At 38.2% G+C, this 17,292-nt stretch overlaps 1 protein-coding gene across 1 annotated transcript; it reads right to left on the bottom strand.

Annotated features, from left to right (window-relative positions):
- Positions 1 to 15,362: 15,362 nt before the first annotated feature.
- LOC138892997 (uncharacterized) lies at positions 15,363 to 15,833 on the bottom strand. Its single transcript, XM_070176759.1, has one exon. It carries the CDS (start codon positions 15,831 to 15,833, stop codon positions 15,363 to 15,365), a length of 471 nt encoding a protein of 156 aa, XP_070032860.1.
- Between the last annotated feature and the right edge of the window lie 1,459 nt (positions 15,834 to 17,292).

The raw sequence follows: 17,292 nt of genomic DNA, 5'->3' as shown, positions 1-17,292 counted from the left end.
TTAGTGCATGCTGCTGATTCCAGGAGACTTCAAGGTACTACTGCTTTCGTCCGCAGATCTTCGGAGTCCCCTTCTACTCCCTCGCCTAGAGACTTTCTTTATTATCTTCAGACTTTTGTATAGAGCTACATAGATTATAGCAGCTTGTGACTTAGTGATATTGGGGCTTGGGAAATTATTTTGTATATGCCGAGTGGTACTACTCTTGGCTATTTATAATATACTGTTTATCTTTAAAATATTATGTTTTCTTTATATATATTTTTTACAATATTAGGCTTACCTAGTCGTAAAGACTAGGTTCCATCACGATACCTTACGGAGGGTTAATTTGGGTCGTGACATAATCACATGACATACCACATGACTCGCATACTTGTAGCAAATTTTCTGTTCACAATAGTTGCTCAAAATAACCCAATACCGGTAATAAATCTCGTATCAAACAAAACCTCATTCTGAAACCTTCGTGCACTACCGATGATGAAAGAATCACGCAGAAACTCATAACCACTCATCAGATCAACTAGTCATGGAGCCCTCTCTTGTCCGATAGGAACCGTAGTCTAAACTCTAAGCTGACCTCCAATATTATTCCTCCATAAGTACTGCTGTCAAATTTGATAGTACCCATTCTAGGTCCAATGACATCATCTCATCAAACATAAACATTCTATTGACATGCAACACCAATACAACCTAGAGCCACAAATCGTGCAATCTGTGCACTTGTGATGAACCAAAATGTCATCTTTAAATTTAATAATTAATTATATATTTTAAGACCTCAAAAAGCACTATTTGTCACTCCTCGACTTCCATGCACAGTCCGTAAAATTTTCCGGAAGTTGTTATGGGAAAAATGGATTAAAATGTAAACTAGAGCCTTAAAACTCAACTGAGTTGACTTTGCTCAATATTTGGAGCAAACGGAACTGGGTCAGTGTTTTGATAGTTCCGGTAGGTTCGTATCGTGATTTAGGACTTGGGTGTATGCCCGTAATTTAATTTGGAGGTCCCTAGCTCAAGTTATGACCATTTAATGTAAACTAGTAATTTAAAGGCTAAAGATTTTCAAGTTTGACCACGGGGTTGAATTTTTTATATAGGAGTCAGAATTCAGTTCCGAAAATTTTCATAGCTCCGTTATGTCATTTATGACTTATGTGCAAAATTTGAGGTCAATCGGACTTGATTCGATAGGTTTCGGCATCGAATGTAGAAGTTGGAAATTTCATAAGACTAAAGTTTCAAGTGAGTTCGCACAAGACCTAACTTCAAATGAGCATAACTCTCATGATACGAAGTTTTATATGGTGTATTACCTATCAAATGAAAGATCTTTGAGTCTAGTTTCTAACTCATCAAACTATTTGTCATTTGGAAATTCTTACAAGAAGTTACGACCAAATTACCAGAGGCTAGAAAAATATGATTTTGCGGTCAGATGTGCGACCGCATAATCATTATGCGATCGCAAAACACATTGTGCGACCGCAAAATGGGTTACAGACCTGTCCATCGCAGCCCAATTTTTGGCATCGATTTTTCATTCCATTGTGCGACCTGCATACCCATTGTGCAGTACATTGTGCGACCGCATACCTGAGTTCAAAGGGTCCATTTACCTATTTTCATAACCCGACCCCATTTTGATAAATATGCTTTGGGGCTTATTTTTGGGCAATTACCTGATGATTTTAGAGAGAAGTGAGAGTGTTTTAGAGAGAGGAAGAAGCTCAAGTACTTTGTTCATCAAAAATCTTGTTCAAGCTTTGAACTCCAACAAGAAATCCTTCAAGTTCTTCATCAAAGAGGTAACGTTCTAACCCCTAATCTTCAATCTCGAGTTTGGGTAATGATGGGTGATTAAGAGTATGATTCATGGGTGTAAGAGTATTATTTATACGTATCAATAAGGTTTATGGAAAGAGTGTTAAGTTCAAATGGGTAAAGATTGAGTTGAAAATGATAGAAATCTTTAAAGACTTTAATTGAAGATTTGAGGATCGAGTTGATATCGGAATTGGATAATTTTTGTATGGTTGAACTCGTAGCGTAACAGATGTTCGAATTTTGTGAGTTTTTTCGGGATTTGAGACGTGGGTTCCACTGTATAATATTTAAATAAATTTTAAATTTTATCCGAAAAAATAGTAAATTCATATAGAATTAATTCATATGATTCATGTTGAGTATGTCAAATTGTTTGTGAATAGATTTGAAGCTTTTTTAGACAAGTTCAAAAGGGAAAGTTGTGGTCGAGTAATTGATTGGAATTTGCAAAGCGAGGTAAGTGTCGTGGTTAACCTTGACTTGAGGGAATAGAACCCTTAAATTATTTGTTATACGAAATGCATGTGAACGATGTATAGGCGAGGTGGCGAGTGTCTATACATTGTCAAATTAATTGTTTGCATAATTATTTGAAAATTCTAAATTTGTTTTAATACACGAATTAATTGTTATAAAAATTATTTCTCTCCTATTCTTTGTCAAATATTAGTTCTTCAATTCCTGCAATAATTACTACATGCTTATCTGATTTATGTGCATTAACTGCTACTTGACATTTAGCATATTAAATAATAAACTACCTATTTTCTCCCTGATTTTCATAAAAATTGTTATTTGTCATTGTTTGTTTCATAATTAAATCATAATTATTGTTTGCTTGTTGTCTTAAAATTTTATATTAATTGTTGCATTTATTGGGGCAATTTTATCTATAAGAATTGGTAAAATAAATATATTGGAGGAGCGGGTTGCACGTCGCAACAGAATTGATAGAAATGAATAAATATTGGAGGATCGAGTTGCACGCCGCAATAGACTTATTAAAAGTCCATATTGGAGGATCAGGTTGCACACCGCAACAGATTTATTAAAAGTCCATATTGGAAGATCGGGTTGCACGCCACAACAGACTTATTAAAAGTCCATATTGGAGGATCGGGTTGCACGCCGTAACAGACTTATTAAAAGTCCATATTGGGGGATCGGGTTGCTCGCCGCAATATACTTATTTAAAAGTCTATATATATTTGATTAAAATAAATATATTGGAGGATTGAAAATGAATATATTGTGGGAGCGATTTGCACGCTATAACGAAAATTGGATGAATTAATAATGGGTTATGACTGTTGAGCTGGCTTCAACTATTATAAATGAGTTACCTGATTTATTTCTATTACGTGTTGATGTTACTAATATTGCGTACTGGTTAATGTAGGTGACCTGCCATAGCCTCGTCACTACTTCGTCGAGGTTAGGCTCAGCACTTACCAGTGCATGGGGTCGGTTATACTGATACTACACTCTGCACTTCTTGTGCAGATTTCAGAGCTGGTCCCAATGGCGTACCATAGACTTGCTTGGATTTCAGCTACCAGAGGAGGCTTGAGGTATAACTGCACGGCGTCCACAGTTCTAAAGGCCCTATCTACTATACTTTAGCTGTATGTTTGTTTCTAGACCGCTTTATTTTATTCAGACCTTTATTTATATTATTCTAGAAATTTGTGCACTTGTGACACCAATTCTGGGATGGTATCTAGATACCGTTATTTTTATGAATTATTTACTACATTTCAAATTTTACTTCCACATTTATTTCTTTATTATTAATAAATTTAAAAATTATTTTAAAATGGATAATATTATTCTAACGTTGGCTTGCCTAGCAAGTGCAATGTTAGGCGCCATCACGGTCCGAAGGTGGGAATTTCGGGTCGTGACAGCACCAATACACAATAACTCCGTGCACCCAAAATGAAAAATGACTCAAATTAGAAAACTGTCCTGCAAGATCAACGAGTACCACCACAACCGCAATGCTATGAACCCATCATACATAGTCGAACCAAGACACACGAATCAATCACAAAAGATCGTATCGCAACATAACTCTGCTGCCATGTGTGACCCCAGTGCATGATTTGGCATCAAGTACCCAAGGTGCATGACCGTAACCATGGAGAAGCAAATAACACAATATACCACAACCGGAAAAGGCCATAACCAAGGCGCACTCAACCATTCCACATCCTAATAATCATTTCGCTCGAATTCCGCTACAAGACCTAAACAGAACCGCACCATGTGTGCGTATAACCAACAAATCAAATCCCCTTGTAGCATAGAGGAGTAACACAGATCATATCAGAACAAGAATAAGCTCAACTCAAATCGAATGGCACATCCCCCAACAATAGTAGTACGAAGTCAACCAATCTGACCCGGTGTAGAATACACATCCTCGTTGGGCCTACCAATGGTCCTAAAATCAACTCTGGTCATCCACAATTAGATAAATAATCCTCCGAAAGTCCATAATGACCTAATCATAACACATACCATCATCTGGCTAGCTTTGGCCACATTTTCGCAGTCCATCTCCACGAAATAATATGCTCATAAGAACTCCCAGTCTCTGAATCCCTAGAATACACGAATCACCATATATGATCCCAAATCCACCGCCCGAATGTCTAACACATCTCTCATACACGATCATCCCACGAGGAATACTTCTATTATTCTTCCGTGCCGCATAGCAAAATCTGAATATCAATTGTCGATCAACTAGGCGAGTACCGCAATACTAATGAAGCATTCGTAAGTCAACACTCAGTGCACCTTTTGAAATGCACGCTCTCCTCAGGCAATACCAAGTAGTAATATCATTCATCTAGTCATCTGAAATCGCCTATGTTGTCTAAGAATTCATGCCCTTCCTTTCAAAACTAAACTGTGATCTTGCACATGCAAATCTTAATCCCACACAACATACCGCATCTATCATAAATAAGAAAAGTACGAGAATCTCATAATCAACTCTGAGTCACAAGCAAACTACATACTCAATTAGCACATATACACCTCGAACCTTCCATTTGATCTCATCTAGGAGAAAATCACAACACTAAACACGCTCCTCACGCCAGCAGGAAATATACACCTCGAACCGTGGTAGAAACTATTAAGCACACTTTGAAATCAATTTGCACATAACCCAGCTATTAGAACTTAATCCCTCTAACTCAATCAAGTCACGCATGTTGCCAAAACCCAATAGCATTGCCACGAAACACCAATAGAGGCTCACAGCATCATAAGTACCCAAAGAACCCATCATATCCATTACCGTGCTGATCCAAGCTATTACCAAGTTGTCCTATTTCTCTGAGTTCCTTACGAATTACCCTCAAATGGACACTTCCCTTGCCAGAACACCACGATCCTTAACCAAAACTCACCCCACAATATCCTAGCATAAAAACCACATCGTCCTATGGCCCATAAGCCGTTGTATTCCCTCTTAAGCACCCCAAAGTACAACAACCGAGACACCCACTCTGAAAATACCTTCTGTGAATCCAAAACCATTTCCTTCACCTTCCTGATGCTGAAATGTAGAATCCATAATGATATAGAAATGCCATAAGTATCGACACCATCCAACTTAAATCATAGATTCTAGCCATGTACAAATCCGCAAAATTCTCAATTGCTACATATAAATCTTGAATCCATTAGAACCTTCTCGAGAGTCATCCACTCTACTCAAATCTCAATTGCACCGACCAAACGAGCCAAACGACCTGTGCCCCATTAGCACAACAACACCCAAAGAAGTAATCTACACATTTAGGTAGCCGAGCAATTCCTACGCCACAAGTACTACATCTTTAACGAATAGCAACTTAATTATTCCATGATTTCCACATACCCATAAGGTGTAACATACCCCGTATCTAGAAATTCCTTTACTCGAGTCATCCTTGATCTCAACCTCTGCAAGTCATAACGATCCGCAAGTATGCTTCAGACCAAAACCAATACAATACCTAACCATGCAATCAAATCATCGATAATAGACTCCCCCACTTAGCTCAATGCAAAAGAATAAAACATCTTATAACTCACCATATCCATACTCTGTTACTGCCATAATACCGCAGGGATATTCAACTAAATCCTTCATAAGCTCACATAACACAAACCATATAGTACCTCAAATCATCGACTAAACTCGCATACATCCACATGATGATCAGGTCAACTTTCTCAACCAAATTCAAATTCAAATCTCAACACATATACCCCGCTAGTAGAAAGGAAACTCTGCACACAATATTATAAGGATCACACCTCCGTAGATTACTCCACAGGAGATAACCCACTTGTTTAGCCTCAATTTGACATCATGCTATACCTTTTCACAGCCACGATTACTACGCCATCTCTTAATCTTCCTGAGTCTCAACTCACAACAAGATAATGAAAATCTACTTCGTTCCACAATTAAACAACATCAAAAATCTTTCAACACACTCATAACTCGAGACCATACGTCACATCAAGACAGAAATCTAGCACACAATAGTCCTTTTTACGTCTCAAGCAAACTATTCTCGTCATAATCAAATCATCTGGACACATCCCGCAGTCACATCATACTCAACATATAGCCGTCCAACCACTCGTCAAGCTACAAATTCCACTCATGGGGACATTACTGTACATATAAGTCCTAAAGCACGTGCTCACACAACCGAAATCCCCATGTTCAAGCTACAGTCATAATCCGGCCTCACGTCCTCCACACTGGCCCATCATCAGCACACAAAAATCACATCTCGCTCCTCATCCATGGAATCACAAGTCGGTGATGCACAGCTAATATCGAGCGCCCACATACGTACACGAATGCATGGAGGGAATTCAAAGAGTTATGTTTCAAGCTGAATCAATGTCGCATGATAAGGAAAGAAAGATGGGAAGTCTATCCTAGATGCCCTGTAGCCTCTCGAAGATAGTTATGGATATCATCAAACCGATCCGCAAGACTCTACTAGGTACTTTCTCATGACTTGTATAACCTATGAACCTAGAGCTCTGATACCAACTAGTCACTACCCAAAATCCAACTAGTTGTGATGGCACCTAACCCAACCCGCTAGGTAAGCCAATTAACAATATCCAATTTCAATGAAATTTAATAAGACAATTAAGTAAAAGAAAACATCTACATCTTATACATTCCCCAAGGAGTAGTAGTACAAATCATGAACGTCTAAGATTTAGAATTTATAAAGCTGGTATAAAATAAAGTACATCATCTGTTTGAAATCTACATGAACAGATCTTTCATAAGTCTAAAGCTATCATGAACAGGTGGCAGCTATAACCGGAATGCAGGTACAACTTCAAATCCAACTCTCGTCGAACACAGCAACATCAGCATCCAACATCTGCACACAAGGTGCAGAAGTGTAGTATGAATACAATCGACCCCAGGTACTTAATAAGTAACAAACCTAACCTTAGATTGAAAGTAGTGACGAGCTAGGATAAGGGTCAGAGTCCAACTCCAATAACCAGCAACAGTTCATAACAATATATTAAAATGGTGCATGAAAATAACTCAGAGATAAGATGCTTAACTCATTTATAGTTACGGAAAAATAGGCATGCTTTTCAAGTATAACAGTCAACTCCAAATCTTTCACCGAAAACTTGAGAAGGATATGAGTAAGTTTGAAATTGCGATTTTTCCCAAAAACCTCTCAACAATAAACAAGGTGTTTCATTTTCAGATAGCATGAGGAAAATACATCTCTATGCCTATATGTCAATATACAAGTGAAATTATGAATGTCACCAAAACCGGGTAGCAGAAGAAAATGCATCTCTTTGCATGTATCTCAAGTACGCATGTCAAATGCAATGCATCTCAGTGATGAACTCGTATAGTCACACTCTCAGAGTATTCAATATCACTGTCTCGTATCCTCTCTCTCACCATGCTTAATACTCAGCACTCTCGTACAATAACCAGCAACAGTTCATAACAATATATTAAAATGGTGCATGAAAATAACTCAGAGATAAGATGCTTAACTCATTTATAGTTACGGAAAAATAGGCATGCTTTTCAAGTATAATAGTCAACTCCAAATCTTTCACCGAAAACTTGAGAAGGATATGAGTAAGTTTGAAACTGCGATTTTTCCCAAAAACCTCTCAACAATAAATAAGGTGTTTCATTTTCAGATAGCATGAGAAAAATACATCTCTATGCCTACCTGTCAATATACAAGTGAAATTATGAATGTCACCAAAATCGGGTAGCAGAAGGAAATGCATCTCTATGCATGTATCTCAAGTACGCATGCCAAATACAATGTATCTCAGTGATGAACTCGTGTAGTGACACTCTCAGAGTATTCAATATCACTGTCTCGTATCCTCTCTCACCATGCTTAATACTCAGCACTCTCGTACAATACCTGATGTGGCATGCAGCCCGATCCACATATATATATAGCCATAAGGTTCATTGCAGCGTGCAACCCGATCCACATATATATATATATATAGCCATAAGGCTCGTCGCGGTGTGCAACCCGATCCGCTATATATATATATATATATATATATATATATATATATATATATATATATATATATATATATATATATATATAGCCATAAGGCTCGTTGCGGCATGCAGCCTGATCCACACATATATATAGCCATAAGGCTCGTTGCGGTATGCAACTCGATCCACATATATATAGCCATAAGGCTTGTTGCAGCGTACAACCCGATCCAGACACACACACACATACACACACACATACACACACACACACACACACACACACATATATATATATATATATATATATGTGTGTGTGTGTGTGTGTGTGTGTTATATACTCAAGCCCCAACGCACTCACCAACCTCTCCAGTCTCACGGGCTCACAACACTCATACTAAACAGCCCTAATCAATGATGCAAAATGTGACAATATACAATAATAGAGACTGAGATATGATATGAAATGATGAATGTGATTTAGTACATAACTTCAATTACGCAAATAACTTAACAGCAAAGAACGACTAATGTGGGTCCCAATAATAGCAACATATATCCTAAACATGATTTCTAGAATAAATTACAGCTCACGTGCTCTAAGCACACAAAGTATAGCAAAACACTGTTCAGATAAGATAGCTACACAGTTCCACGGAATCGACTAAATCACAACTCACACGGTGTACGCCCACACGCCCGTCACCTAGCATGCACGTTACCTCAACATCAATCAGATAACACGTAGTTTGGGGTTTCATACCCTCAACACTAAGTTTAGAATTGTTACTTACCTTGAATAAGCCAAATCCAATACCAAGCAAGCCAAATGATGCTCCCAAAAATGTCATCCCGCGCGTACCAACCTCTGAACGACTTGAAACTAGTCAAAAGCAACTCAAATACATCAAAAAAAATGCCAAAGGAAACAAACTCAATAAATAAAGGTCGAATCTTTAATCAAAAGCCCAAAATCAACCCAAAAGTCCAGCCCGGGCTCGTGCTTGGAAACTCAGCGAAACTTATAAAATCCGACAACTTATTTATTTACGAGTCCAACCATACTAGTTTCACTGAAATTCGACTACGAATTGCTGTTCAAAACTCAAAAATTCGCTTTATGAAATTTTAGACAAAATCCCCCAATTTCTCTTTAATATTCATAATCCAATTATCAAAAACGAAGATAGAATCACGAAATATAATCAAAACCGAGTATAAAACACTTACCCCAATCCTTGTGATGAAATTTGCCTCCAAAATCGTCTCAATCCAAGCCTCATATCTCAAAATATGATAAAAGAACCAAAAACCTCGATATATAGCTTCTGCCCAGGCATTGTCGCACATGCGTCCCACTTAGCCGCTTCTGCGGCGTCGCTTTTGCGGCAAAAGTTCCGCTCCTGCGAATGACCACTGGTAGCCTGCCCTCGCACCTGCTGCTGAAAGTCCTCTTTTGTGATCATGCAGGTGCGAGTCAAAAATCCGCTTCGGCGCTGCAATCGCCTCCGTGTTCCCAGCACCGCATTTGCGATCGCGCAGGTGCAAAAAATAACCTCCCATATGCGATACTGCCCTGGTCTTTCCATTCCGCTTCTACAGCCACTACCTCACTTGTGCGATGTCGTACATGCGCTTAACATTCCGCAGGTGCGGTCACATCAGGACTACACAAAACCAACCTTAGCCAAAATTCCCAAAATGATCTGAACCTCATCCGAAACTCACCCGAGCACCTCGGGGCCCCGTCCGAATATACTAACAAGTACTATAACATAACACGGTCCTAATCAAGAAATCAAATCACGCATAACAATATTGAAACGACGAATCGTAATTCAGTTTGAACTTAAATGATCTTTGAACCTTCAACTTCAAAAATCGCGTCGAAACCTATCGAATCAACCCGGAATGAACTTAAATTTTGCACACAAGTCCCAAATAACATAACGAAGCTGTTCCAAATTAGCCGGAGCCACAATCCAAACCCGATATCCACAAAGTCAACTCTCGGTGAAACTTATGAACTTTTCAAATCTTCAAATTTCCAACTTTTGCTAATTATCGCCTAAACCTTGTAGAAATATCCAAATACAAATCAAGGCATGCGCCCGAGTCCAAAATAACCATCCAGACCTAAAGGAACCATCAAAACTCCGTTCCGGGGTCAAATTCACCAAAAGTCAAACTTGGTCAACTCTTCCAACTTAAATCTTAAATCATGAAATTCATTCTTCCAAGTCGATTCTGATTAGCCTGAAAACCAAAACCGATGATTTACATAAGTCATAATACATCATACAGAGCTACTCATGCCTTCAAACTACCGAGAGAAGTTCAAATGCTCAAAATAATCTGTCGGGTCATTACAATTTCGGAAAACGAAAGTTGAATTCGGGGATATACACATACTTAGAAGCACATTGACCAGTATCATAAGTTCTGCATGTATGATATTATCGTCAAAATTTCTATATACCATATGTGTACTATTACATAAGTTATTCAACGGATCTAAGTATTTTTTTTAAATAAATCCACTAGGTGAGTTGCCTATGGCTGGTTTTTATATATATCTACAAAAACAACATAATGTCAATGAGTCTATGTAGTGTAGATGCCTATGTAATGAAATTAAATACTCCCTATTACCAATCTTGAGTGATGTGCTCAAAATTGATATCACATTATGTACTAAAAAGTGGATAAAGATGGCCACAATTCGCAATAATTCTTGTGTGTTTGCCATATTGGCCCTGCTTGTTAGTGATTTTCGACCTTGTGGTGATTATATACTTTGAATGAAAGAGTGAATTCTCATGTGTTTAGTACTTGCAAATATTTGCGATACCTAGATCTGCAGCCAAACATTGCATTTTTTCAAGTGTCCAGTACTTAATGTGCATGGTGACTATACCATTTTGAGCCCAGATTTTGTTCATGATCCCTGCCTTTGAATGTGAAGCTCCCCATGGAATACCTTCCTTGTGTGTTTTAGGTTATGTTGATGCTAATCAACTCCTTGTTTTCCATCTCTTGTGGCCCATATACGCCTTTGAAAAGTAGTGCCTCGCCCATATAAACTGGGTAGTGTTGTGACCATGACCTCTTGTGTCCAGAATTGCAGCTTGATTCCTGGCCCTATGTGTGAATCTCCTCCTGAAACCTTTTCCTTGCATATCACTAATGTTGTAGGTGTAGAGCAGCTACATGTTGTCCAGCTTATGTGCACTGTGAAGTGCTTCAAAATACACTGCCTCGTCCATGAATTCTGGGCAGTGTTTGTTTCTTGTGTTTGATTCGAACCTTGTCAACTTGTATTTTGTAAGCAATTGCTAAGTTGATTACTATCTTTAACACAGTAAAACAATGGACATGAAAATTCTCATGCCAAAGTTCCCCCATAATGTCGTAATCACTCAGCTGTCTCCTAAGCATCACCAATGCCATGCTTGTGCCTACCCCTGCTTCCCTCTCATTGTAATGAGTGCATAGTAATAATACCACCAAATGAGAGTTGTTCAAGGAATATGGCATGATTACAGTAGTGTTCCCTGCAAAAACGAAAACTAGTTTAGCAAAATTTATGGTCACCATACTCTCCTCCATAAGGAGTTGAGCATGATGATCGACTATGTTCCCAGACTTCTCCCTTCTCCTGCTAACCCTTTCCTCCTCTCCTCCTAACTCCTTGCAACCTTTACTCTTAAATATGGGCATTGCAACTTATCACTATTCACAATTCTTCTCCCTTTGACATCCAGCTCTCCAAAACTGCTGCATTCCATAGGTCCATTATCTATAGCATAGTTGGCAATGTAATCTGCCAACTAGTTACCTTCTCTGAGTGTATGTGAGATTTTCAAATGACATCTTCCCATCAACTCCCTTATATCCTCAACATACATAGCCACAGACCATGGTGTACTCCCTTGGATTACATTCTTAACAAGCATTGAATTTGTATGCAAATCAATAAGAATATAGTCATGCTCCACACAGTATTTCAATGCTTCTAAGATGGCTCTCACCTCAGCTTGTGTTTGTCCCTTCTGGTATCTCCTAGCCACATGCATACACAATATTTCCTTCTTCATTCCTCAACACATAGTCAAAAGAAATCCTACCTGGATTGCCCCTCGATGCTCCATCTGTGTTGACTTTTATCCATCCATGCTCAGGAAGCTCCTACATTACCTTCATATACTTCAGTTTAGGGGTATATTGCTCCATCATATGAATCAAATCTGGCCATTTATGTGGGGCATTTTGAAGGCTAGGCTTTCTGACCTTTACCAGATATTGAAGAGTGGTTGATACCTGATAGATGACCCTATTCACTGATACCGCATCTCCATATTTGTATCAGTTTTTCCTTTTCCATAATTCCCACACAATGATCGATGGTAGGGCATGCATTATTGGTTGTAGTCTTGGAATCGCTTGTGCTGTCCAACACTTCACCACAGCTTGGTGCAAAGTCAGTCCTTCAACATTTATACCTGCACATGAGAGAAAATAGTACCACACTTTCCTGGCAGCATATGACTTGAAAAATAAGTGTGGTAATGTTTCCTCCTGGGGTTGCACACAACACAAACCCTTAGAAGCCATTAAATATCCCAGCCTTTTGAAAAAAATTATCTAAGGGCAGCTTATTCTTCCACACTTTCCACACAAAGAATGACACGTTGAAAGGCATTCCCTTCACCCAAATCATCCTATGTGCATTGCAGGGTTCCTTCCTCTTTCTGACATATTCTTATGCAGATTTAACACTGAACTTTTCCCTTGTTTCGAGCATCCAATATAGCTTGTCTAGTACCATATTATCAATAGGAGGCTTGATGTTCTGAATAATATGATTAGACAAATCTTCTGGAAGCAACATCCTTAACCTATGATCATCCCATGTTCCACTTCGAACTACTTCCTAAACATTCTGGACAGATTCATCGCAGAAGAAATCTGGTGGAGTGATGAAATAAAGGGCCCCCAATCCAGTCCAATTCTCAAACCAAAACAAGGAGGATCCTATCTTTGGTTTCCATGCTATTTGGTGCTCAATATGATCCCTGCATTCTATCATTTTTCTCCAAACATGAGAACCATTTTTTCTCCAAGGAACTACAATAGAATTCATCTTCTTGCAATATTTTTGGCACATGAATGAGCTCCATAAGGATGGTTTAGTACGAAAATTCCACCATAGCTTGTAAAATAATAATTTAGACACATCATGGAGTGATCTAAATCCTATTCCTCCTTCTTCATGTGGCAAACATAATGTGTCACAAGAAGCCTAGTGTCTGCTTCCACCCTCAATCGAATTACTCCAAAACAATCTTGCCATGAGTTTATGAAGTTTGTTTATCACAGATATTGGTGCATTGACTGCTGACAACAGGTGAATAGGCATGCTTTGTAACACATATGATATCAATACTGCCCTGAGTCCTATAGATAAAAGCTTTCCCTTCCATGACTGCATTTTATTCAACACCTTGTTCATAAGACCTTGATAAAATTCCATCTTTATTCTAGCATAAAATATTGGACATCCCAAGTAAGTGAATGGAAAATCCTGCCTAATAATCCCAGTAACCCTTTCCACCTTCCTTACTACTTCTTTATTTGTGAGATGATGCATATACACGGGAGATTTGGTTTTGTTAATTAACTGACCTGATGCTGCTTCATAATCTGTCAAAAATTCCATGATTAATCTTAATAAAATTGCACATGAAGAAGAGAATATTATAGTGTCATCTGCATACGCCAGATGATTCATCTTAAGACTCCACTTTGGCAAACCAAATCCACAAAAGTATAGATTCGAATGGAGAGCATTCAATCCTCTTGACATTGCGTCAACTGCTAAGATGAAAAGTGCAGGAGATAGAGGATCTCCCTGCTTAATTCTTCTTGTAGACTTAAAAAATCTATGTGGTTGCCCATTGATAAGCACTGAGTACCAATTATTTGATATGATTCCAAACACACAGCCAATGAACCTCTCGGCAAGGCCCATCTTCCTCAACATTTTGGTCAGAAATATCCATGAAAGTCTATCATACGCCTTAGTCATATCCAGCATGATTACAATATTAGGACCTGCCTTAGTTCTCAATCTGATATCAGTGATAATTTCCTGAGTCAACAGAATATTCTCCACAATGTTTCTACCCTTCACAAATCTAGCATGTTTATCTGAGATTAGATTAGGTAGAAGGCCAACTAACCTGTCATGTATGACTCTGGAGAACACTTTATTTATGAAGTTACTGAGACTTATAGGTCGCATATCAGAAAAGGTGTGCACTTCGTTCTTCTTATGTAATAGAACTAGGTTTTTATGAGTGATAAACCTAGGTAGTTCCTGCCTATTAAAAAATGCCTTCACCATCTCCACCACATCATCTCCAACAATGTCCCAACAAGAGTGAAAGAAGCTACCATTGAATCTATATGGCCCTCCAGCACTGTCACCATTTAGCCCATACACTGCCTGTTTCACCTCTTCTCTAGTAGGCTGCCTTAATAGTTCTTGATTCTGCTCCATATCCACCATGTGAGGTACATGATCATTGATTTCAAATTCTGAAGGAACTACATCTTCATGAAACTGTGCTTGAAAAAACTTCATAGCCTCATCAACCACTGCTTCCTTATCTTCAATCCATTCACCATCACTATTTTGGATTCTTTTCAATTGTAATATCTTTCTCTTCCCATTTACGTGTGCATGAAAGAACTTGGTATTTCTATCTCCATCATTGAACCATGTCATTCTAGATTTCTGTTTCTAGAACTTCTCCTCTAATGTTAGATATTTGATCAACTCTGCCTGGACCTTTTGAAGCCTCTCCCTATTTTTCCGCATAGGATTTAGTTCAAAATGTGCTTCATGCACTCTAACCACTTCCTCCAGGCTATCTATCTTCTGAAAAATATCACCAAATGCTACCCTACTCTATGTGGATAATTCCTTCTTCAATCTCTTAATCTTGTGGTTGAAAAGAATGAATGGATTTGCATGAAAATCTTCTTGCCAATTATCCTTCACCACTGCCTTATACGACTCATGTTCTGTCCAGAACATAAGAAATATGAAGCTCTTCTTAATTGGTACTGGATCTGGATTATATGTAAGTAACAAAGGACAATGGTCTAACACAATCTTAGACAAATGATTGATCTCCAATCCTGGCCATAACTGTTGTAGCTCCATGTTTGCAAACATTCGATCTAATCTCTTGAAAAAGCAATCTTCTTCAGCTCTCCTATTCCACCAAGTATATATACTTCCTTTAAAGCCCATATCAATAAGATTACAAGTGTTCATACAGTGCCTGAAGTCATCTACTTCATTTAGTGAAACTGGCAGCCCTCCAAAATTCTCTTCTTCATCCCAAATAACATTGAAATCACCCCCACTAGCCATGGTGTAGTCATATATCGAGCCAAATAATACAAAGAATCCCAAAGCTCAATTCTTTCAATATGATCACACTTAGCATAAACAAGGGTAAGAATGAACTCTTTGTGATCTTCAGTATCATATAACTTCAAAGTTAAATGATGCACCATATCAATCACTATTGTTACATCAAATCTTTCATCAATAAAAGCCCAAATCTTGTTAGAGGTATTCATAATTGCCTGTGCAAATCTAATCTGCCTTCTTTACTTCTCTAATTTCCTTGACTATGGCATTGGTTCCATGATCCTAATAAAATGAAAATGATATTTTCTTTGCATTGTGATGAGCCTTTCAAAAGCTCCTTGAGTATTAACTAATCTAATATTTCATATAAGAGCATTCATCTCTAATTGATGGATTTAGAAACAGTTCTCCTTGTTTGGACCCCAGGTGGCTGCGCACTAGGAACCTCCTTGACCTGTTTTTTTCTGCCTCTAGTAGCTAATTTGCCTCATTTTTCTATATCTTTCTCCATGTGTCTAGGTGATAAATCCCCTTGTCAGACAGATGTTTGTCAGTATTGGACACCGATTATACTACCGATATGCGGTCCACATAACTATTATGCGGTCCCATATGCGACCGCAGAACCTGTTTCGGAGCTTCATTTTTCTTGTTTTATAAACCCGACCCCATTCTTATAAAACACTATTGGGGGTCATTTTGAAGGGTTTCATCTGATATTTTAGAGAGAGGTGAGAGCATTTTAGAGAGAGAAAGTGAAGACTTAATCATTTATCCATCAATTCTTGTTCAAGGTTTGAAAATTTCACAAGGATCTTGCTAGGGCTTCAAAGAGGTAAGAATGTTTTTCCTCAATTCTTCAATTTCGGGTTTGGAGTAAAGATGGGTGATTAATAGTATGATTCTTAGGTGTAAGAGTATTATGTATACATACCAATAAGGTTATGGAAAGATTGTTAAGTTCAAATGGGTAAAGATTGGGTTGAAAATTGTAGAAATCTTCATAAACTTTAATTGAAGATTTGAGGGTCGAGTTGATGTCGGATTTTGGTGAAATTTGTATGGTTGGACTCGTGGTTGGATGGCGTTCATATTCTATAACTTTTGTCGGGTTCCGAGACGTGGGCCCCACTGGTAATTTTTGAGTTAATTTCGGATTTTATTAGAAAATTAGTATTTTCTTATGGAATTAATTACAATAATTTGTATTGACTAAATAATTGTGGCTAGATACGAGGCTTTCGGAGACCAATTCTCGTGGCAAGGGCATAGCGGAATAAAGGATTACACGGGTTGAAGTAAGTAACAGTTATAAATCTGGTCCTGAGGGTATGAAACCCCAAATTTTTGTATCATATAATTACTTTGGAGGTAACGCACATGTTAGGTGACGGGCGCGTGGGCGTGAACCGAGGGGATTGTGACTTGGTCCGTCCGGTGAGACTGTAAAGTTGAA

The sequence above is a fragment of the Nicotiana tomentosiformis genome, chromosome 5, assembly GCF_000390325.3.
Source record: "Nicotiana tomentosiformis chromosome 5, ASM39032v3, whole genome shotgun sequence".
NCBI classification, from domain to species: domain Eukaryota; kingdom Viridiplantae; phylum Streptophyta; class Magnoliopsida; order Solanales; family Solanaceae; genus Nicotiana; species Nicotiana tomentosiformis.
This window is presented reverse-complemented; position numbering and strand designations above follow the sequence as displayed.